This window comes from Athene noctua, chromosome 2 (genome assembly GCF_965140245.1).
Source record: "Athene noctua chromosome 2, bAthNoc1.hap1.1, whole genome shotgun sequence".
NCBI lineage: Eukaryota > Metazoa > Chordata > Aves > Strigiformes > Strigidae > Athene > Athene noctua.
In genome coordinates this window covers 139601669-139626588 of record NC_134038.1, presented here as the reverse complement: position 1 = coordinate 139626588, position 24920 = coordinate 139601669, and the positions used below count along the sequence as shown (strand labels likewise).

The 24920-nt window shown below is 39.9% G+C and overlaps 1 protein-coding gene across 1 annotated transcript; it reads right to left on the bottom strand.

The window, feature by feature from the left end:
• Positions 1–963: 963 nt before the first annotated feature.
• On the bottom strand, positions 964–24146 carry NFE2L3 (NFE2 like bZIP transcription factor 3). The gene is made up of 4 exons (XM_074897504.1): positions 24066–24146; positions 13100–13198; positions 12074–12157; positions 964–9282 (listed from the first exon to the last, which is right to left on the bottom strand). Exons 1-4 carry the CDS (start codon positions 24144–24146, stop codon positions 8062–8064), a joined length of 1485 nt encoding a protein of 494 aa, XP_074753605.1. The 3' UTR covers positions 964–8061.
• Between the last annotated feature and the right edge of the window lie 774 nt (positions 24147–24920).

Sequence of the window (24920 nt, the reverse complement as noted above, 5' to 3'; positions counted from 1 at the left end):
GCTATGATATGAACCCTGGACAAGCATAGACTGCTGCCACTGTACACTGCTACAGTTGAACAAATGAGACCTGCAAGTGTCCATTAGTAAAGCTTTGCAAGGGTTCCATCCCTGGTGTTGGTAGTTAAAATGGTAGGTCACAAGTTAATTAAATCATACAACTTTATTTTTGCATCCTGCAACATTTTATTTTTTCTTGGGAGTCTATGCATTATGGTGGTTGCAAGGTAATGCAGTGAAGGTAGTTATGTGCTGTTGAAAATGAACTATGTTGTTATGTGTCTTGTCTACTGTAATCTATTTTACATAACATGTTTCATCCTGAAGGTTCCCAAGTAACTGTAGACTGTTTACGTGTAAGGAAAAAAATTGCACCACAGAATACATCTGCCTCTGTGAAGGAATGTGTCGTCCTTTCTTTTAACAACTGCATAAGCAGTTCTTTAGGAGGGGAAGTGAAAACTTCAAATGAAACTGCAGGTGGTATTTCATAAGCGTGTAATGTAATTATGTAAATTGGAATTTGGCTAGAATGTTGAGGTTTCCACCATTTTTTATAGTTCTTGCAGCTAATAAACCTTAGTGCCAAATTCAGTCAGCCTTACTCTCACTGCATTGAATGTTTGCACCTCAAATTAATGAAAATTGATCAAGGAATGAGTTATTCAGAGTAAGGGTGGCATACTCTACTAGATTTGGTTTTTAAATAAAAATCAACAAAACCCATCCAAAAAAAAAAGGCAACCAAAAAAATGCCCTAATTTCAAAGTTCCATTGCCTTTAAAAGGCTACCCACTGAAGAACGTGGACTCAGCTAACAAAAGTCCTGTTCCTTTTGTGTTAGACACACCAGTGAACTGCTTATACTTTTTTTTTAAAAAATGGCTGAAGTTCCCCTATTGGTAATTTGGTTTAGACATATGTGATAAACATCTTCAGATACACTTTTTTTTTCTTTGGCAGGAAGGTGCCATGCTGCAGGTAACTAATGAAGAAGTGGTCAACCACAGAAACGCTTCAAGAAATAAGAAATTCTGTATCATCAGAAAGTAGTTGTTTTTGCTGCCTTCATTAAAAATCTAGAGGTTAAATGAATACTGATAAAACATCACAATTAGTACAGCTCCCTGTAATGCTGGGTTTTTAAAATTATAGTAATAATGTCTTGTAAACCTTTCGAATAAAATTCAGATTCGTTAGGAGAAACAAATCACTAATGTTAAAAATAGCAAACATTCTGTGAGTAGAAAGTTTAACTACATATTTTTATAACTTTCATAGCTTTAAAATAAAGTATTTTTTATACCAAAGTAGTTCTAGTGTAATGCTTAATAAAACTTAGTGTGTGTCTAACATTAAATAATGTTTATGTGCAGCTTTTAGCCCTTTCATGATTTGAAACATTCCATTTCGAGGTGGATTTAAAACAGTCAACTTGGCAAGTGTATTCACAGAACTTGGGTCTCTGACCGTAGGCATCTGTTCTCTGTTGGGAGAAACAGTGCTACAAATTAAAAATGCTGATCTTTTTGTTGTTGGACACAATTGCTTTAAAATAGCTTTTTGGCTGTGTTTTATATCACTTTATAAAAATATCTCCTCCTTTTATGTAAATGAAACTAACCACTTAAAGACTTAAAGTTTGTCAAAATGGAATAGGACAATAGCTTTATCCTTTTCACCTGTAAAGAGCTCTTAGCACCAAGAAAGACAAACTGAATGGAATGTAGAGTTCCTGCTGTACCAGAACTGTTACTACAGATAGCTACATCTTGTGGGGGAAAAAAACTGACAAAAAACAAACCAAAACAAACCCCAGAAAACCACCAAACCAAACTGCAAGTGTGAGCTTGGGAAAGCTTTGGTTGGGGAATGTATCTGAGGGAAGGTATCTTCAGTCTGTATTGTTTTAACATGTTACCAACAAACACAGTTTATTCTAAACTTTATATGCTTAGCTTTGGCAGAATCGTCATGTGTTTAACCTTCTTTATATAATTCCAAAATATTTAAGGATTCACATAAAATTTTTTTCTGTTCCTTAAGTTGAACTTTGAAATATTTGCATAGGTAACCAGTGGGCTGCAACGGAAGCAGAAAATGAAGACATGCACAATCTGCTTTACTTTCTTCTTTCCAACAGAATGAGTTGACCAGATGATAAGGAATGTGCCTTCTTTCCTATAACTTAGATTTAGTTGATGAAGTTTTTCTTTACAGTTGCCAAGTCTACATTCATATGACATTAAAAAAAAAACAAAAACAAAACAAACACCGCTTCAAAGGGGAATAACCCTTCTCTTTTTCTGTTTGAGTTTTGCAATGAGGTTCAAAATTTACTGAAGTACATTATATTTTCCATAATGAGGATGTTTTCATTTTTATATACTGTCGTGGGGGGGAGGAGCATATAGGGAACAGCAGTATGCAAAAACTAAGCTACTGGATATTTAAAGTCTTGAAAGCTTGGAGTATCTGAGTAAGTTTTTCGTGTTGTCTTGCTGTTGAACTTTTGATGACTTTTTTTTTTTCTCAGTATATTCTTAATTAAAGCAAGTGACAAGACACTGTTTAGTGATTAATTCAGTGAGAGAAGTTTTGAGTCAACCTGATTCTGAACGCTAGCAACTTTGAATAAAAAAACCCCAGTGTGTGGTCAATTACTGGTCCTCAATTTGTAGACAGTGTATACTTTTCCTCCTTTAATTTCTAAGAAGTTGATTTTGTGTCACTCTACAGACTTCCTGTTTTCAAAGTAAGGGTAACGTTGCTGGTCAGTATGTTTCAGTGTACTAAGAACTGATGTCAGGTTGCCCCCAGCAAACACTGCAGCAAGCTGAGGGAAGAATGTGAAAGGCAACATAACTTGTTGGTAATGTATGGGAGAAAAAAAAATCCCCAAAAAAACTACGGAGTATGATTTGCGTTTATAAAGTGAAGAGAGGTCAATCCTAGGGTTCTGGATGCTCAGACTTTGTGTTCTTGCAATGAAAGTTGAATTTTATTCACTTTTACTACTTGTGCTTCAGGTGCTGAGAAGTGTTTGGGGAAATGCGAAAAATGCCCCACAATATTGTAAATTAGCAGGAATTGAACTTCTGTCATGTGGGAAAGAGGATTGCATTCTTCTAGTTTTATGATGAGCATACATACTATCTTGGGCATGAAATCATACTACTGGGGGAGGAAAAGCAAACCCCACAAAACATACCTGCATTTTGAAGGAGCTGTCAGCTGAGTTTGTTTTGGCAGCTTGACCACATTTGTGAAAGAGGGTGATTTTGCTGATAACATACTGGACACTACATTCCCTGTAGCTTCAGCATTTGGGTTTGTTTTCAAAGCATGATGCAAGGTGAAATCCTGTAGTACTGCTGTTTTTTTTCCTTACTAAGGGAGCTGGCAGGCTCTCGTCTTGTTTATACAGCTATACTAGTAGGAATGCAGAGGAGTGTAACGTCGAAGGGTTTTCCTGGGTAACACTGATCTGTCTTGGCAGAAACCATACTATCTCTTTTAACAATTGTGTTCTTGCTTTGCAGCTAGTGTTGATTTGCATTGCAGCAGACATTTGAGTGTTGTCAAAGTTACTCCAGTTAATGTACTAAGAACTGGTTTATATATCAACAGTAAATGTACACTGTTTAACTTTAAATGGCTGTGTGACTTGCCTGACCGAGTGCTACGAACATACTAGGCCAACAGTGTTTGGGGACCATGTAGTTTACAAACTAGCTTGTGTGACTTCCCGTGCTGCTTCAGTCTGTGAAAAAGGTGTCTGTGCAAGTCCTGGAAAATTGTCATTCCCCCAAGTTCTCGCCAACACATGACTTCCCCACCCCCTTCCTCTTGTTCTGCTCTTTCTTGGTCCGTTTTGGGGCTGATGCATTTAATGGAGTTCTAGTAGCTGTGTAGCAGGTATTGAGTTGCAGTGCTTTTATGAGGTATGCTGTGGTAGTAAGACCACATGGTTACATGTGTCATCCCTATTTGGTTTATTTAATAAATAGTTTTTCACTAGAACTTGGTGCCAAGTGTCATGTTGCCTCATTTATAGGTCTCTACTTTGTCAAGATTCTTGTTAAAACCATACTTGTGACTCCCGTAAGATACGATTGTAGCATGTGTATTTTGGGACAAATAACTGAGCTGTTAAAACTGACAAAACATGCTGATGAAGTTGCTTTGTCCTTTCTTTACTCTTTGAAGTCCATTACTCTGGTTACCCTATCTTAAAACTTAGATTGTAAGCTCTTGAGCAGGAACAACCTTAGCCTGTAAAATTTAGCTGCTGTAAAAAGCCGCGTCTGCTGAATAAAACTGAACCGTGGAGCTAAAGCTGCACTTCAGTGCAGCACTGTCAGTGCTCATTCAAAGCGGAGTGCCATGTCTCTTCTGGGAGGGCTTATTTGCGGCGTGTCTGTACGTGAGTGTTCAGCCTTACCTGTCATAAGGGTATTGCGTTCTAATAAAGTACTGAAGTTGTGTTTGTTTCCAATGGATGCTTCTCTACAAAAGGTACGGATCTAAGAGCAGCTACCAGCTAATGCTGTTCTGTAGTGCCTGTGCATGTTGCTACCTGCAATAATGGGGAAGGTAATCTACACTTTGCTATTTCCCCACCACCCAGTGTTTTTCCTCTATACTTAATATGACCTAACCTCTTGCAGATAACCTCTTTTTATTATTAATGTAAGGAAAATGCAGTTTACTGCTCAGATGTTATAGACTGCTTAATAGCTTTACCATGGGAACAATAATGAGGGCTTGCACGTTGGCATTTCCATTTTTTTGTTGCTTTATCGACGGCCTCATCTACAATCCTCAGTTTTGCAGTATTCTAGCAGTGTAACAAGTCTTAAAAGGGTTTTCATTGTTCCTACTTCAGAGAGATGCCTTTCTCCATGTTAGTATTCAGTAAGGTAGGAGGTGGCACCAGCAGCTTTATCAATAGACATCTGGCTCTGGAGTAATTTTGGTACAACATTATGTGATTTTACATAGCCTAGTTCCAGGTTTGTACACTGGGGAGTTTGGTTTCTTGAAAGTTACAATGTATCAGTAAAGCTAAGATAGCGGTTTCCTACCTTTTGCAACCATTTTAGTTACAAGTTTAGCTGAATAGCTGCTGAATTCCTGTCCAGTATCTCCTTTTTGTATAGAGGTTGAAAATACAGTCTAAGGCTGAAACATGGAAAGTAGTTTCAGGAATCCTTTGTGTTGGGAGGAAAGCTTGCTGTAAAATTAGCTTTCCTTTTTTGTCTAGCTGAACTTTCACAGATAATTTAAGGACATGAAAATGTAAGCTGCAGCCAAGACTAAGCAATTTGTTTTTTAAACATAAGCTAGTCACAGAAAGTACCGAGAGTTTTTAGGTGTAACTTAATGGCAGTCTACTAAAACTGAAAAAAGTGGGATATTGAATTCTGCCTACGGTTTTGTCTCTTCTGTGGGTAGGTAGCTGAAGGTTTGAGAAAATGAGTACGTCCAGACCTAGTGCTCGGTGTCTGCATCATCAGCGCTGCTATAAGTCATAGTCCACCCAAAATTAATAATTCACCTGAGAGGTTTTTAGCTGAGCTCTCAGAAATTGAGATTCATACAAAGATGTCTTAAAGAAACACAACCGTTGAGCAGTAACAAGAGTGGAATTAGCTGAGGGCAGTTCATTGTACTTTCCCATCTGGAAATTTACAGATAATGGAATGGGGTTGGGGCAGATGTCTTCACTTTATATGGATCGTCTAGAGTATACTGCTTACTGTTAGGATTGCTCTCTGAAAGAGTTCCAGCATGCTTCCTTTTTTTCAGCATGTGCCAAAATCTAGTCATGTAACTATTATCCAGTTGAGTGTATGTCATTGGTTGGGTGTATGTCATTAGAAGCTGGCTTTACAAAAGTCTGCAGTGCTCACTCTACTGCTACTGAAGGAGTAGGCATCAGAAGGTTTAGCTATTTTTACATATTTTTTCCTCTCTTCCCTTCAGAACTGTTGAAACTTGTGTTGCAAGGCTCTAAACCAGAAATACTTAAGGTTTTGGTTTTATCAGTTACGGGCCTAATCTAGTATCTATCAGAATTTGTGCACACGGGGCCGTGAAGTAGACTTAAAAGACGTGGTCCTGCAAAGGCCACACACGCAGAATTCAAAAAGCTTATGTCATTTAATTAAAAGATGGTAATCATGCTGACTCAAAATACATACTGGGTTTTTTCCTGGAACTAGAAATAAAGTTCACAATTCATACGTATCTGTTACCTGTTGCATGCTTTGGTTGAAGTTCATGACAAGAAATTCCTGTGAATACCAGCTAGCATAGATACACCTCATGCTGATACTTAACCAATAGAGAGAAATTTCAGGGCCTTACCAATGAAAGTTTCCGCTATGAATTTACCCTATCAAGTTGAGGCTGTGGCCAAACTGATAAATAAAACAGATACATTTATTTAAAGAAGTCTTTTAATATAAAATGCAGGGCAAATTGTTCAGACCGGCTGATTTCATTATTGATCATTCACTGCATTTTGCAGAGGCAGTGCTCCCTTTTTAGAAAACACCACTTGGTGCTACCAGTTACTATAAACATAAGTGCAAACAGACAACATGATTTACATGCTAATGACAGTTTATTTCTTCAAAAGGTATAATTTGGCATTTAAGTTTATATTGCATAGATGTGTAGTTCTTATGCCTTTGGTGCAAGTGATTTTTAACACACCAGACTGTGAAGTTGCTATGTTGTCATCATGCCATGACCAGTGAGATTTTTTTTTTTTTAATACGAGTTTTACAGGTTTTGTTTATAAAAGATGTAGGAAGTGTTTGTTGCTATCTAGTTGTTAATATTAATTATTCTTTTAATACCTTACAAACTAGTATAACTCAACATTTCTTCCTTATTTTCTACATGCCTTTTAGGCCACCTTTTTCACAGACCCTTTTCAGTTTGTAAAATAGAAAAGGATAAGCTATTCTGAATAAATGTGAGTGAATATAACATCTTTTTCACAGCACAAATAAATATCAAAATCAAAAGTTCCTTCAAAGCTACTACTATGAGAGTGTAGCCTCATTATCACAAGTGCAGAAAAATAGTAATTTTATTCAATTTAATTTACTTTAAGGATCTGGGGAAAATCTTACCAAAAAAAAAAAAAAAATCCATAACATTGAAGATACTTAATACCAGTTTTAAGAAGCTAAAAAGAAAAACTTTAGTACTTCTACTTTAGGAAGGTATCCAAATAGGGGAAAAAGCAAAGGTACACAAGTAAATGTATCACAGACTAGGAAACAAAATAGGAACTCATTCACTATCACTAATTTTCATGGAGGAGAGTTGAGAACAATTCAGTTGCAGAGGATAAAGGTAAGACAACATTGAATCGGATACTAATTTTTCAGAATCTATTTGCAGATTGACCATATGAGTTGTAAAATCAATTGGTACATTATGTTTGCTTGCAGCTACGATGGTGAAAGTAGTGAGGAAAAATGCAATAGCTTCCTGGGCCCCTCCTCAAAGGTAAACTAGGAAAAGCAGAACAGTTCTGAACAAATGCAAAGCACAGTTATCTCCTAGGAATACCTAAGTCCACAGTGAATTTAAGGTAAAGATGAATTTAAGCTACAATTTTTCATTCAGTGATAAAAAAGAATAATAAGGTCACTTTGTATATGAAGTATCAAGTGCTCAAGACTAAACCACATTTTTCTTCCATGTGTAACTTTGATCTAAAGCTTGCTTTTTTCCCCCCCACTGATGTTCTCCCCTCTAGCCCACCACCAGAAACTAAATTCCTAGTATTACATAGGCCTATATAACTACACTTACAGTGATGGCATAGCTCCTTTAATTCTAATTAAACAGATTTCCTTATTCAGAAGCCTCAGCTAGTAGACTTTCTAACAGATCAGTTGGCTGGGTTTGCCAGACCCTTAAACATGCAGTTTTTCTCCTCAAATGTAGTCTTTTCTGTTTGTACTACTGTAATCACTGACCTACAGTCTTCACACAAATATCATTCTTTCAGGAAAAATAAAACTTAAGTGACCTTCAACCATCTTCTTTTTGTTTCTGCTCTTTTTCGTTATCTTGTTTCTGTTCTGATTTGACCAAGTGTTTGGGTATTATGAAAACACTGCCATCGTTACTGCAATGAATGACATATTGGCAAGAGTTAACAGGTCTACCCTGGTCATCCCTCAGTCTACTGAAAATGTCACGGTACAAATTGTTTAACTTTTGCTTCATCTGTCCGATTGATCTGCTACACTGAGAGTGCTCCTTTTTAAGGTTCTCCTTTTGTATTTGAAGATTATATACATCTTCTTCCAAGTTAAGAATTGCATTCAGTTTACGTTTACGAGAATTTTGGGCAGCAACTTTGTTTTTCCCTCTTCGTCTCATGTCACGTAGCAGTGATACCTGCATACCTGTCAGATGGTTCTTTCCTAGCATAGTGTTGAAAGAGTCAACAGGCATGCTCACAATTTCATCTACCGAAAGTGGTATTCTCAGAGCTTTTGCGTGGCGTTCATCGCTGCTAAGGTTTGTATCAGTAGAATTATGGCACATATCCTTTACTTTATTTTGTTTCTCCATCCACATTTGCTGGTGATGCTTTGGAGTGGATGCTGCATGACTTGGCAGCTGATTGTAAGTGTGGTTACAAAGAAACTGCTGAAGTGTGGCTTCTCTAGAACACTCTGAATCACCTGGATATTCGACATGAACGTATTTGCTGTGTTCTTGGCTATGGCCACCAACAACTCCTAAGCCATGTGAAGAGGCAGATTTTACATCACTGCTGTACCCAACAGCACTTTCATTGCAGGCTGAATAAGAGGCAGTCCTGTGACTTGAATTCAAAGACAGTCCTAAATCTGAGCCAGGTTCTTCAAAGAGCTGAGAAACTTCTATAGGATGAAAGCCTTCCTCCAAAGCCAAAGAGATGAGTTTAATTTCATCCAAATTATCATCATAGGCTGTTAGGTTTCTAACATCAGCATCTGAAAACAGCCCTGTCAAATCTGACTCATAAAGTAGTGATTCTGGAGTTGTGATGTTAGAGCTTGACTGAGGAAAAGACTCTTGCCTTTGTAAATGTCTTGTTTCTGAATTTGATTGAGTGGGATAGTCTGTTCTTAGTAGCATGGCATCATGAGGACTGAAACAGTGGCAAAGTGTCTGGGTCAAACTTAAATTGTAGAGTGAAGATGATGGGTCTTGGCCTCTACTAGAAGTAGCAACTTGTATATCTTCCAGTAAACTCACCTAAAAGATGATGAAAAGATGGGAAAAATGGGATCTTTCATAAAATTAGTGCCTTTACATTCCTCACCTATACAGGCTTGATCAATTTATTTTTTAATATTCCACTATTTGAATCTATTAAAGTCAAAATTTTGTATGTTGAACTCTCCTTCTAGCTATCGTGAATACTGTTTCCCATTTGTACACAGCATAACCTGCGTTGGTATGTGGTGAGAGGAGGCAGGAAGGGTGCAGAAGAAAAGTGACTGAAGGGATGGGAGGAGGACTCTCAAAGGACAGTGTGGGACTGATGATTGTTAAGAGGTGGAAATGGGACTGTTGCTAAGTGTACATCAAGCTACAGCCTATGTGTTACATCTGATCTGGCCTAGGAGAGGTGGTCCTGCCCCTTCCTGGGTAGTGGGTTTGATGATCATCTGATTCCAGGATGAGCTGATTCACAGTGCTAAACTGTTAGAAAACTGTGTAAAGAAGATAAACAGCTCACTGGCAGGACTTAACCGGTAAGAACAGTGGTGTAAGAAAAGAGGGAAGGAGGACAGGAACACTGAGGTCTTAAGGTCATGCTGGCACATTCTCACTGCTTTTCTTTCACAGTGTCTAAAGCTTCTGGGGCTGTGAGCTGCCATATTTGGCATAGCTCCTTCTTAACCAAGGTCTATAGTGTTCTGATTTCAACTCAGCTCCTTTATTAATCAGTTTGGAGAAAACATCCTCCCCTGTTGGAGAACGGCTTGCAGAGAGCAAGGCCATGGGTCTCTGCAAAAGCTGATTGCAGCCATCTGAGGTAAACAAAGGAAAAAACCCAGGGTACAGTTATGCCAAACAACAGACTGTTATGTTAACAAAGAGAGAAACTGAGGTACACAATGGCCTTGATGGTAAAAACAACCTTGGGAAAGGAGGCAGGCCAGAAGAGGGAAGATGTCGTGACATGTCTGAGATGCCACAGGGGGCTGGGATATTATAATGTAGCTTTTTACATGTATCCAATAGATCTGTGAGTAGTATGCATGATTATTGTAGAGTGCTTATATAAGGTGTGATTTCTTTCAATAAAGTTGAAGCTTGCTCTATCATTCACATTGAATCGGCTGCTTGCTTCCTCCGCCCGCCGCACTCCCCCAGATCATACCTTCTGTGAATGTCTTTTGACTTTAAATTACTACTCATTTTTACTTTCAAAAATAAAGCTGATACATGATCCTTCAGTCCTGAAGTTCAGACAATAAACAAGTAGGCTTTAGGCCTACCTTTTCTGGGCCTGGGTTATAGCTGCTGGGCCCTAGAAGTACAAAGCCACTGCGTAAGATTATCTCAGGGTGCTTGCTAACAAGTAGAGTAGTCATAAAATACATGAATACAAAAATCTTGAGAATGTAAATATATAAAGTGGGAAGTGTATGATATGATTCCTCCATAGCTGAGCATCCCTACTGTGGTGCAGGAAAGGACTTTTTTGACTGCAGTGCATTGAATAAACAATGTAAAAAGTATTTTCCACACGGAAGGAATGATGTGGTGTAAAGACCAGAATGTCTTAAGTTCTCTGCTATGCTTACTCGGAGCTCAGGTAACAGAAGAAAGTCTTGCCTTATTTCTCCTAGGGAGTTACCTTTTACTAGACCATCTGTAGTCTGAGCGACAGAGCTGGTAATTTCAGTTAAGTCCTTGAAAATAAATATTCTTAGCAAATTAACTATTAAAAAATCCCCCATACTGTAAAGACTTGGTACCTGGAAGAAACAAGTAACCCATTTTCAACTGATAGATTGTCACAAGATGGCAGTGCATTAATAGTCTTAAATAAAATATGCAACCGTGTATTGTTATAGCTACATAAAGGCTACAGCCAAATTCCTTTCAAATTATGAAAAGAATAGAGAAAACTAAACTGCTGAACTTCTGAACCTTGTTAGTGTAGAATCCATTACCAAAGCTGAGCAGAGGAGGAGGCTAATTTATAGGCTGGGAGGTGCTATCCAACCTAGAGATTCCCAAAACTAGCTGTTCCAGAGATAAACATGAAGTTATATGGAAAACACTAATGACCCTATAAGGCTCCTCCAATGGAAAGCATATAGAAAATGCCCTTGGAGTCCTGCAAATTAAGGAATGTAGGGAGTAGCTTCATGGTTAATGACTGCAGCTATGAGCTGTAGGAGAAGAGAGAGATTCCAAGTAAGATAACAACTGTTTATTTGTGAAGATGGGCACCCAGAAAGTAAAGAATAGTATCAGAAGCCCAGAAGATATAAAAAAAAACCCAAAATGGTTTTGACGCTAATGTAGCAAAGATGGGTCTGTTCTTCTTGAGGGTAGTATCTTTGTAAGCACTTGATCAAATATTTATGGCAACTATAATCTTTGGCTGCAAATGCTTAATAGCTGCTAGTGCTTAATAACTCAGTGTTGCTAGACAGAGAAACATACCAAGAGCTGCTGTATAAAAATGAACAGGCATTAGGTTTCAGAAAGGGAATTATCAGTTGAACTCATTAAGTTGTCCAGTGGCTCCATCCAACTGAACACCTGGTGACAGAGAAGACATGACTTTACAGTTTTCAAATCCCAGACAAATTATTGGGGAAAATTTTTTGAGTGGAGCCAATAACAGCTGCTATAAAAGATGGATGCTAGTGTCTTTAACATCTTCCGGTATGTTTTACTGCACTGATTTGTTGATATATTCACTGGGGGTTTTTTAATTAGACAAAACAGAGCAAATAATTATCCAGTAGTCACTGACTGTATCCCAATCTATTAGCAGTACATGTATTTTCCCATTTACCTCTAGCATGTTTTCCACCTGCGATGACAGAAGCTGTAAATAGCCCTCTGAGGAGAGATGGGAATCTATATGGTTGCCGTTGCTCTGTGACAGAAGACACAAACACTTTGTAAAGCACAGTTATTTTACATAAAAGGAGGTAAAAATCAAAGTCAGAGAGGAAGCAGAGTACAGCTTTGTGAAACACTGCTGCTGACCCTGCCTTCTTCAAGTCTTCATCCTGATGGGAGATGACACATTACTAGAACGAGCAGAATAACTCCATGGCAAGAGCATCCTACTCTGCCCCACGACAGCAGAACTGGGGTTTCCTCCTCTCTGAGCCTGCACCTGCACCACTGTGGAAAAATCAAGTATTTTTCCAAAGCCTAGCTGCCAGGGCAGTGGTGAACAGAGGGGCTGTCAGGAAAACCAGATCTGATGTTCTCAGCTCTCATAAGGTCTCAAGAAGAATGAATACTCTTTTTGTTCTCACAGAGAACAAAACCCAAAGTGCACCCATTTCGTTTTAACATCATTAAGATTATTTCTCTGCCTTCTAGTTACAGTACACATTAAGATCTGAACAATCAAGCTTCCCAAACGTAATTCTACATCTAAGCATCAATCTTTACATAAATTATGAAAGCAGTATAATTTAGCATCCACATCTCAGGTGTTTGTAGGTCAAAAAAATCCTTGCTCACAGACACAACACCTTTCAAGATGGAGAAGATAAAACCAAAGTGAAAAAAGGTTAGTTGCAAGAGATTTCTGTAAACTTTAGAACGTTTCAACTACATAAACTACATGGGGCAGGGGGGGAAATTTTCAAGAAGGTATATAAGGGCATCATTTGCAAAGTATTGTCTAAAGCCGCTGTTCCTATCCTGCCCTTGCAAAGGACACTCCAGAAGAAAATAGGAAATCAAATATTCCTTTCAAAACCACTCTCTCTGTTTACTTTACTCTTTATCTCACTGATAAGATCTATATCCTCCCTCACTTCCTCTTCACAGTTTTCTCTTCTTTTTTTTCATCATTTACTTGATTTATGACTTCCTCCTCTTGCAGTTCCAGCTGATCATCTCCTTGGTGTGGACAACAGACATCCAAAGCTTCCTGACATGCTTTCAGGTCAACATCCTGAAGACACAAATAAAACAGTTTATTAAGCAACAAGCTGTCAAAATTAATCTTTAAAATGCACTTTTTTTTCTTTGAGAGCTATAGAATTTCAAATAAAATATACACTGAACAGTTTATGCATGTGGATACACTAACTCTGTGTAGACTTTGGGGGCTGAATGAGTCTGATGTCAGTTCAGGAGTGCACACACCACCTCTTCTTTTGGTGCCCAGAAATCTGCAGTAGAGATGGGCATTCATAAACACTGGAAACAAATTCTTCTAAACCAGACATATGATGATGTGATTTCATGGAAGGTTTGGGCTATCAATGTCTTTTGCATGTAATTTCACAACAGCATATTCAGGCCAGATATATAGTCAGTTATGGAATCTTAAAACAGGCAATTATACATGGCCAGTTAGCAAAATCCCCATGTAGTCATTACCCATTTCTCATTAGTCCAAATGATGGGATTTTTTTTTAATCTCCAGCAATGAAATTGTTCTGATTTAGTGGTCTCAAAAGCATTTTTCAAGTTATCTTTTATCTGTTAGTCATATCAGCAGACTTTGAAAAATTTTATTTTAGGACGGGGATATTGTAGGGTAAGAAGGAATCATTGCTAAGGATGTTGCATTTTTATATTTAAAAAACCTTTGGTATTTCAGCTTTTATAGGGCAAGTTTGAGTTATTAAACTGCGGAACTCAGTGGAATAGCAGCCAGAAAACCAAGTAGCCACACTGCATTAGTTCTATATAATCCCAGCAAAATGCTATGGCAGGAACAGAAAAGACAAGCTCTAAACAGCAGCAAATGTAATGAGTTAGTGTTCTGTTCTAAAAATCACAACAAATTTACTTTACAGGTTTTATATGAAAGCATAAACTATATAAAAAAACTACAGCTGTAGTAGTCATCAAAATGTGTTAAGAGGCTTTTTAAAAATTATTGCTTCATACAAAACACATTAAAAATTAAATGTAAGGTTTTAAAATAGGATTTGAATAAAATTAATCTAATCTGAAAATAAAGTAATATTAATTTCATTTTATTAATTCTATTAATATTTATTTAAATGTATTTATTACATAGTAAATTTATTTAAACAAATTTTATTTTTAACTGATTTTATTTGTTGTCTTTCCATTTTTCCGTACTTCCTTTTCAAGGATTGGAAAGAACTTTAATTTTATACGCAGTCATTTTTAACAACAAGTATCTGTTTGGGGACACTCATCTGTCAGTCTGATGTAAGGGGTACTTTCCTTCAATGATGCCTAATGCAATTTTCAGTTTTTTAGAATTCCAATACATTATGTCGTCTTTGTCACCTGCAGTTGGAAATGACCAGATGACTGGTTATTGCCAAATATGAGAAAACAAATTTACTTTTCTAAACACACACACAAACCCCCAGTTTTCCTCTATGTAGTAAAACAGCAGGAGAGGGAATTAAGTATACAGGGTGCTGAGAACGTGGTAACTAGCTACTTGCAAACACTTAAATGACTTCAATGGAGCTACTCACAGGCATGCAGATAGTCCCGTAATTACATGTTTGCAAGATCAGGGCCAGTCTTCAATTTTACAAAAAACTAACCTAATATTTGTCCAATGAATATGATCTATTATCATCCTAACTAATAAAATTCATCAACATCAAAAGCAGATAAGAAGTCAAAGACAACCACTATTAAAGACCTTAAGCAGCTCCTCTTGAGCTGAGTGGCCTGGAAAGCTGCTGCTGTTGCTAAGGCATTCAGCTTATGAATAACACAGCAAATCCATTCCTCTAACGGCTGATGAAGAGGCAAATGCAGGAACCACTAAGTTAGTTAGAAATGTGGTATCTATAATGTGATGCCTTACAAAAACAACTGCAAGCACTGGTTTTGGATACATAAAGTATACGGGTGACGATGGTTCCTACTAAAATTACCAGGGGTACAAACCTATTCTACCACCAGGGAAAAGAAGAGCTTGAGGTAACTTTGTGAAGAGCCCATGGTGTGTCCTGCAGATCATTCGAAACCCTCACAGTTTAATTTACTTATGGTGGAAATCTGCCCACAGATGATACTGCTCTGCTGAAGTCTACGATGGAGATGGTCCTTCCCAGAACTATTGTGAGGACAACCGAATGTATGATGTGCCTGATGGGACAGTTAGTTTCTGAAGAAAAACTAAGTGCTCCCGAAGCTCACAGAAATTTGTGAAGATTGTCATGGCTTCATTTCCCCCAGAAAGTCAAAGAAAACTGAACTTTCAGGTCTTTTCCTATCAATATATAGAGCTGTTGACCACTAAGGAGATGGAGAATACTTCTGACCATGAATTTTAGGATTTATCTGGAGTCTGCATTGATATTTATGTAACTTTTAAGAAAAAATAATTTATTTTACTATTTTCTCTGCTGAGCCATACACAGTGTCTTGCTATCCTTAGTTTCCAGGCTGAGAGCCACCAACTGCACTACAGGATCACATGCCATTTTGTCCTAACCCTTTGGCTTAAGAACAGGACAGAGGTCAGAGTCTCCCTCTGATCTTTGCACAAAGCTCCTGCTGATGTGAACAGTGGGGATGGGAGGGAGACAGGGTCTCACATTTGTAATCATGACTGTTCACTGTAGTTTACCAAAGGGAATGGAACATCTCTACTGAATGAGCTTAATAATGCTACATCGTGTGGCTTTGAAGACTAGTTTTACTACCTCCAATTCTTCCTCCAGCAGATGATATTAAAACGTACTCATGCTTGCTCACACTGATTATTACTGCAGTAAGTTATTGATCCTCTTAAAAAAAACTGTTTTCACCACCACCAGGGCAGTTTCTGAAGGAGCATGGCCCTGCAATCAGCTTTTCACAACACTTACAGTGCATGTGAGATTGTTCACAGCACAAATTTCTATATACAGGATCATTTCAGCAAGACGCTATATGAAAATCATATAACACAACCAGAACTTTTTCCCCTTAATTTCTCAGTTTTGGCTTTCAACAAGAATCTCCTGGATTATGCTGTTAAACATTTACTCCCTGACATTACACTTCCCACCAGCTTGTTAGTCTTTCCCAGTGATGAAGAACAGCTGAAAAATACTGCTCAACAACTGAACACTTCTTTCCATGCCTGTGTATCACTTGGGATTGATGCTGAGCTACTGCTATGGGCAGAACAGGAAGGGTGCCTCTCCCAGAAACAGCCATATCATGTTTTTGAATAAGGCATTTCTTTAAAGATAGCTTATTTTTTCAGTCTGAATATACATCTAATGACAAAAGGGATTAAGTGTAAATACTACTTACTCAGTTTTGCGCTGCCACACTTAGCATTTCTGTCCTGTTGCTTATTTTGCATTAATGGTAGCAGAAGAAACAGTAATTGCGTTATTGTAATACCACTGTGAGTCCAAGAGCTAGATCAGTACCACATGTGGTTGGTTCCTGTACAGAGAAAAAGACCGATTTTTGCAGATGGTAGAAGACTTAATATTACCACCAAACCATTTATTGGTTTTATTGCAACAGCCTTTCCACTTCTACCACTGGAGAGTGTGGAAGTTCACACCTCCCACAGCAGGCTGTTTCCGAATGGTAAACCACAACCCTACCTGAAGACAACCTGGATTTGCATTTGGAAGGATTTCTGTGCAAGCACAAGGGAGGAGATTTACACTAAAATTCCTGGGGGGGGGGGGGGGGGGAAGTATCTCAAATTCTAGTCCTGTTTCTATCATTTACTAGTTTCAGTTGGGCTGGGGAACAAAAACTGAAACTAAGTCTGATTTACAAAATTTCTCACCAGCCTTGTAGGTAGGAGGGCTGGTCTCTAACTCCATTTGCCCTCTCCCTAATTTACAATTTACTGCAGGTCAACTATTGGCTTCAGCTTGTAAGTCTTCAGAATATGAAAAATACTAATTTGTGTCAAACCTGCTACTTAAGATGGTCCAAGAATCAATGTGGAGGTGAAAGAAAGTATGATTATGTGGATGGCCTGACCTATGTTTAATTGGAAGGATGCTGCCTGCTCTGGCAGGTTTCCAGAGTTTCTTACTATGTTAAAAATAAAGCCTTCGGTTTCCGATTAAGTACATTGGAGTGTTGATCTCAGCATGAATTGGGTGCACTGTACATCAAACTATTCCTCCACATATATTATCCCCTTGCTTCCCACACTCATATATTCTTTATTGTCCATAAAACAACGTGTAGGGAGCAGAACATGTAAAGATATCAAAATACGAACAGGTCTACTGTGATGCACCGGATGGGTGAACAAGACCCCTCTCTGGGAGCAGCAGAAAGTAGAAGCAAACTCAGTGTGCCGTTGGCAAACGGGGCTAAAACTATACAGCTCAGGGCTACAAATGCACAGAAATATCTGACCTAGCTCTGGAGTAACAGAAACGTCTCACTGCAGCAGAACAGAGCAGAGAGGGTGGTTTGTCTGGGTGTACAGACAGCACCGAGAGGCAGGGGTACCTGCCCCTGGAAAGCTGTTTCACTGCAGTCAGACTCTGCAGTGTCTGACTACAAATATCCCAGTGCCAGAGCAAAGGTGTATGACTACCATTATCTGCAAAAGGACATAATTTTTTTGTGCTGATTACTCATGTATCCTGTTCACATGCTGTCTTCTAACTCCTCTACATTACATTCTCTTTATTTTAGCTGTCAAGCTTTAAATTGCTCCATCACTGTAATTAACCTTTGAGATGCTTTTCTGCAAACTTGTGTCCCTTCTTCTTTATTAACTTCTCTGTAGAACTGGCCCTCTCCTTGCTGCTAGCTGAAAAGATGCGGCACAGGCCTGGAGATCTTTGTCACATTTTGAACAATTAAACAGCATTTCCAGAAAATCGTCCCACATCAACAGAAGTTAGGCAAAAGAAATACAGCTTCTAGTAACATAACCAGTATTTTTTTTTACTACTTTTCATTATTAAATATGATTAATAATCAAATATAATAATGCATAGCTGTTATATAGCTCAAAGGTTACTGATGTTGCTCTTTGCTTGTGCTTTAAATATGCGATAATTCAGCTTACCAATGTATATCTACTTAATCTCACTAAAAAGCAAAATGTTTCTTGCTGTTTCTCTATATTCATAATGAGCCCTAAAATATCCTGAAAACACAGAAACAGAAGAGTATTTATTTTTTTATTTGAAATGCAGCTGGGGTTTAGAAAGCATGGAGAGTGGAATGGCAGATGGAAACACCAAATATCAAAGTAACTTTTATGTTATATAGCAAAGCTTAAAAATAACACTAAACCATGCTAACTAAGCAATGCAATTGAGTAAATCAAATGGTACACAACTGTGACTCCAAAAGAGGCACCTGTTGAATGTCTACGACACATCTACTCTAAATCCTAATAATACCATCTGGGTTGCAACCAAACGCACACTGTTAAAGGCACTCCAGCTTGTTGCAGTGAGTTGTTAGCACCTCTCTAACCACACGCATTCCGGAAACAAAAGCACTAGGGCTTTACATAGCATGGTTCAGCTGTGTCAGCTAATACAAAACACACATACTCTGTGCACTCTACATGTTCAGCATAAACACAGAATTAACACCAACCTACTCGCCAAATGGAGGCAGAGACGGATACAAGTTGAAGACACAGACGCAAATGGTACCGTCACTAATTTCAATTAAGACATCAGTTTTCATGATGAAGACGGCTTGATACCCCCTTCAAAACGAACCTTTTAAACTGCTTCCAAAACATAAACCAAACACTTTTAACACTCTAGCCATTTGGTCCTGTGCTGGTGTTTTGCACCAGAAAATAATTTCTTCCTACAGATTACAACATCTCTGACAGTAAATCCGATGAAGGTTATTAAATGTATTCAGTCACTCTTTCAAAGCAAGCACATTAAAAAAGAAAGAGCTCTTTCTATGCCTCTGCTGTCCCAAGATGGTTTCTACTGCGGTCGGTGAACTACACAACATCGGGGTTCTCTGAGAGACTGTCTCCTTCTCTTTATCTTTACTCAGGCTAGATTGCTAGTATAGCCTCACTGGTATGATGCAGTCACTACTGAAAAAATATAAAAATATCCAGGGACCACCCTTTCTGATAAAACTTTGCCCACAACTCAGTTCCCGATGTCTTCCGTTTGAGCCCTCCCAGGTGAACATGCTTTCTCAGGTATCCAGCTCCCAGCTTTCTCAAGCTACTGACCTCATTGCAACACCAATCATGGGCCAACTCTTAGCTCTGAGTAGGGAGTGCTGTTAAAATACAGAGTCTGATATTTTAGCTCTTCTGGGATTTGAGGATCTTCACCTTCCCTCTGTCGCCATATGTAAGTCATCTTCTATTTTCTACATTTACCGCACTTCAATTCTTTCTTCTTTATGCCTGATACTCCATTCACTTCCTCTCGCAAACACTTCTCATGCATGTCCTACACCAGGAATACCTTCCCCACCCTCCAGGGAGCAGGAATATGCTGGTGCAGGTCAGCACTATGCCACTAATTCCCTCCACACCCTCCTTGTTTGACTTGGCTTTTTCAAAACCTTTGTGCCTTCCACAGCACTTTGTAACAGAAATTATAACCACCATCTTTCAAGATAATATGTACCTCAGATGCTTGAGGTTCTTCTCTTACCCCACCTCTCCCTGAAACACAGTGTAGTCCTTCACACACCCTCCTATTAAACCTAGGTAAGCTCTGGCTAATGGGTAAGAGCCATCCACAAGCAGGGACCCTGACCATTTATCTATTTGCAGATGTCCCTACACAGCAATATTGCCATGTCCTAGTCAATGAGTTCAAAAGAAAAAGAAGAAAAAAAAAAAAAAGAATACTTTGAAATATGTTCTGTAAGTTAAGCACACAGTTTCAGTGGGACTTCTCTCAAGCAGACTGGATAAAAGCCTTCAGAAAAAAAGCCTACCTGTTCTACTTACCTTCACTTTACCAAACTTTTGACACTCACTAAGAAAAAAAAAATTCTAACTCAAACTATTCTCACCCAGGGTAAATACTTCAAATGGTGCCCAAAGTCTGGGATGGATTCACCCCCCGCAGTGCTTTAATACTGTGAAACTGCCTCTAACAGTGTTCAGAGAATAGTGCTTGTATGAGGTTTTACATAACCTGACCCAAACTGCCCTTTCTAAACACAAACATAGAGCCTACAGTACAGCCATTACAAATTATCCACTATGCATCTTCTTCCTTAACTTTTGTAATTCATAAACAACAGCAATGTTATGCTGTTAATTATTAATACGAGCAGATGTTCATTAATCAAGCACAGGAATTCAGCTCTTGGTAAGGGCTTCAAAATCTGTCATAGAGAATGTAATACATCCAGATAAAACAAACCTTCTTGGTTTGGGTAGGAGCAGAGCCTCCCTTCTCTGTCCTAGCCCAAGGTGGAGCATGTCCCATGTATGACGTGATGACCCAGCACAGCAACTGCTGCCCTCATTCAGGTACTGGCTCTCCTGCTGGCACGGGCAGCATCAGTGCTTGGGGGTTCATGCGATTTGGAAAGTGAGAACATTTTTACTGTAAGATTCAGGCCACACAAAAAACTGAAGAGCTACGTAGTCCACTCCTGCTAATCTAAATAACTCTCCATGTATATGCTATGAAAGATAAGAACCCATCCAATTTTGTATTCCCTTTCTTCAAGTGTCTACATATATATACACACACACATACATATACTGATATACAGAGAGAAAGGGAACAGAAAACCACTGAATCAAGTAGGGCAGCTTTTAACACTTGCAAGATCTTCAGCTAAGACACTGTTGTATAACAAGTTTCAAGACATTCTCTGCATTTGTGAATACTATCACCATATACATAGGACTGATGCCACATCCTGCAGCACTCCCATTGCCCCACAACATTTTTTAAGGTGCTTTGAAAAACATGTCTCATTCAATTGTATATGGACTTACGGTTCAACATAACAGCTTTTAGAAGTGTTGTCAGGGCAGAGTTACAGTGAGAAGCCCAAGGAAAATGCAGTTGGCAAAGTGGGGCACAGACTACATCCCAGGTTACGTGCTTGTGGGATGGTTTCTCTCTTTTCCCCACCAGTATAAGACCTATGTCCAGTGTCAGCTGCGTGTCTTTTTTCAGTTGTTGGTTTTTTGGTTGTTTTTTTTTTTTTTTTCTGTGCTTAAAACTTCAAAATTTACACAGCCACATAGTGTCTCAATTCAGCATTTTCCTTAAAATGCATCCCTTGAGCAATCCAACAATAACTTACAAGCACATTGGTAAAAAATAAGCAGACATGCCTAACTTTACCTGTCTGAGTAAGTCAATATGACCTACTCAGTGTGACCTACTTGTGTGAGTAGGTTTGAGTGGGTCAAAAACAGTTAGGGACCCATGTTTTCAATAGTGAATGTCAGCATTCAAATAGGTGCTGAATACCCTGTCAGCATTTAAGAAGTAACTGGTGCTTCCGTTAAAAAATTCTTTCTTAAAAAAACAAGATTGCAATCTCTTTCTTTTCAGCAAGCTGTGAAGAGGAAGACTAGGTGGTGCACAAACACTGTTGTATCTGGGAAAAAAGTACCATGAGAAATAATCACCCCAAAGAAAAGACAAGGTTGACTCTTATGCTTGTCATCTATTTTCTTAGCAAACATGCCCACTGGAGCCTAAAATCTTGGTCAGCTGCATTCTGCAAATGGAGAAAATTCATTACTACAGAAATTATTCCATTTCCTTGCATGAACTGATGCATGTTTTCCTGGCTATTCAAAACAAAAGTTTATTGCTTTTTTTTTTTTTTTTTTTTTTCCCCTCTAAAGATGTAACTCATAGTTCCCATGCAGGAACCCTGGTACCTTAGTCCCAGTCTTAAACATCCATGAGAACCAAACCTACAAGCTTTGATTCTGTAGCTGACCCAGAGAGGCATTAAACTAATATCCTAAGACATATGAGCACATCTTCTATCAATCAGATGCTAGGACTTGCTGTAAGTAATGCAGAACAGTGAATTATGTACGTGATTCAGAACAAAAACTTCTAAATGTAGCCTCTGCTGTGGTACACTCTTTATCCCTGGTCCTGTTACATACATCCATCCAAGAAAACAGATAGCAAGACTCTGAGATCATATGATTATTTTTTCTATTAAAAGGTGTATTTCAGAAGAAATACATTTTATTATTTTTATTACTAAGGCAACAAAATATTGTGGTGTTTATGTTTAACCAGCAAACTTATGTTTGATTACAGAAAGGGACCGAATGAAATAGTTTACTGCGAACATAGTGAATACAAAGGCTAGGGCATCATGATCCCTGTGTGTTGGGCCTCAAGCTGAGCGTAGGAACCCACCTGTTTGCTTTACTCATTGTCAGAGATGAAGTGCTCAGGCTGTCCTAACACAGCACTACATTTTATCTTAGCACAGAACAGAAAAATAGGCCAGGCAACCCCATACGGTTTAGCATGCTCCAACAGCATGCTTCCACCACTGAATTAATTTTCTTCTTCATCTGCAGTTGTCTTCCAGAGTGGTTTTAAATACCATTTCCCTAAGAATGAGGATCAACAGATCGCATTGTGTTGCCAGCAATGTTCCCAGCAGGGACTGGAGCCCAAGGAATAAAATTAATCCAGGAGTGGGTGAATCCAGCTGCTAACTTTTCAGAACATCACACAATCCCACAATACTGAGCAGAACAAAGCAATCTCTTTCATCTGTTTACACAGACTCCTCGTCCCGATCTAGCATGGATAAGAGAAATGCTAAAAATAGCTCAGGTCTATTTTTACAAAAGGCAAAATGAAGGTTATAAATCAGCTAAACCACTCTGAAATCCATTATACTGTTACAATAACAATTTGACAGCATGAGTGGACTTACTCAACCTTACAGAGGTCACCTTTAAAACAAAGATCCGCTTTTTCCTCTGTGTTTCATGTTTTGGACCTGTCATGCACTTCAAAAGAAGTCTGGTGGAAGAGACATGGGGGTTTTCACTTAGAAGTCCATTTACATTTTAGGTCAAGAACTTAATATTGTCTTATCTTGCTCCAATCATTCTTTTACTTAAATAAAATGTGTTTAAGAGAGGCCCAGGCCCACATTTACCAAAAACATGAATCATCCTCTCTCTACAGAAAGGAGTGATCCCTTGCAGTTAGGATGTTGAAACTAGTTTTGCAACTACTTTACAAAAATAACCAAGCTAACACATGGGGAAATGGGGGGGGGATAGAGGAAAAAGGGAGCAGGAAAAAAAGGAAACCTAACATGCAAGACAAATTTATCACTTGATGCTAGTCTGATAATTCATAATAAGAACCAACTATTCCTAATGGTTCAAAATCAACTTGAAAATGTTGGCAGTTCAACTTGACATTTCAAAAGCTAATGAACATCCGAGTCCCAAAATCATAATTTTGGCATTGCTGTAGCTTTTGTATCCACACAGTGTATCCCAAAAGTCCCAGATCATAAACTACTCTGGACAAATGCAACTCTAAGGCCATTAGCCATTTAACTCATAAGAGCCGTCCCTGAAGCTGAACGGCTCGGCTACTCTTCGAGTTACAGATGTGCACAGCTCTTCTGTGGGTCGAGGCTCTGAGTGGGCACACGCCGACAGAGCAGTGCAGTCAAGACTGTGCGCTGGGTGCCCGAAATGGGGAAACCGGCCACGGCTGCCAGGTACCGAGCGCCCGAGCGGATTGTTCAAGATGCCCCTGTGGTGGCAGGGGCACGGCGAGGCCGGAGGGCAGCCCTGGCACACCAGAGGGAGGCACGGCGAGGCTGGAGGGCGGCTTGCCCTGGCGCAGTGAGACTCCCCAAGATGTAAGAAATGCCCCTGACGAGTGGAGTTACCGGGCACGCACATGCCCTTCCCCAAGGTGCGGGGCGCAGCTCTGCGCCTCGTCGCGATGCTCGTCCCAGAAGCGGCGTTTCGGCAGCCGCATGGCGTTCTTCAGCTGCCTGCGTGCCCACGGGAGGAAAACCGAGGCGGTTCCGGAGGAAATGCCAAGCAGAAGGGTCGGCCCCGGCCTCGCCGCCCTGCGTGGCAGGTGCCACGCGTGTGCCCGGGGCAGCCCCGCCGGGGTGCCGGGACAACCACCGCCCGCTGCCGCCACCGAACTGCTGCGCGGCGCCACGCCGCAGCACCGACCCGCCGCTGGCGGGGCGTCGGCTCCCCGCTGCCCGCCACCCCGGGACACGGCGGGAGGGGGGAGCGCACCGGCCCGCCCTGCACACTCCTAAAGATGTCCCCCCTCGATTTTTTTTGGTTTGTTTGTTTTTTGGCGGGGTGGTGGTGTCTGGCTCAGAAAAGCGTCCTCCGCGGCCCCACGGCTGGCCCCACACCTACACCCCCAGACGGCCCGCCCGCCCCGGGGTGCCCCCCCAGCCCCGCCCGGCCGGCACAGCCCCCGCCTCCCCCCGCCCGGGGCCGCCGCCGCCGGCCTTACCTCCGCTATGGGTTCGCCGCCCCCCACCTGCCTCCGGGGGCCTCCTGCGTGCCCGGGGCCGGTCACAGCCCTCGGCTGCTGGGGCGAGCTAGAAACGGAGGAGGCGAGTTAGAAAGTACGGTAGCTAGGGAAACTACAGCAACGATAGCAATACAAAGCGATTCTCCACCTGACTCCGGCAGTAAACGTTCATGCCCGCCCCCCACCCCCCCACCCCCACCCCTCGTTTTAGAGTCCCCAAATACAAGCAAAACCAAATACAGGTATGGG

Bases quoted from the DNA above. Each gene is read 5' to 3' on its own strand.
- NFE2L3 (XM_074897504.1), bottom strand. From the start codon at position 24,146: ATGCGGCTGCCGAAACGCCGCTTCTGGGACGAGCATCGCGACGAGGCG. The intron at 13,199-24,065 runs GTGCGTGCCCGG...TTGTGTCTTCAG, and splicing joins CGCACCTTGGGGAAGGGCAT to GATGTTGACCTGAAAGCATG. The intron at 12,158-13,099 runs GTAAATGATGAA...CTTCTGTCACAG, and splicing joins AGGAGGAAGTCATAAATCAA to AGCAACGGCAACCATATAGA.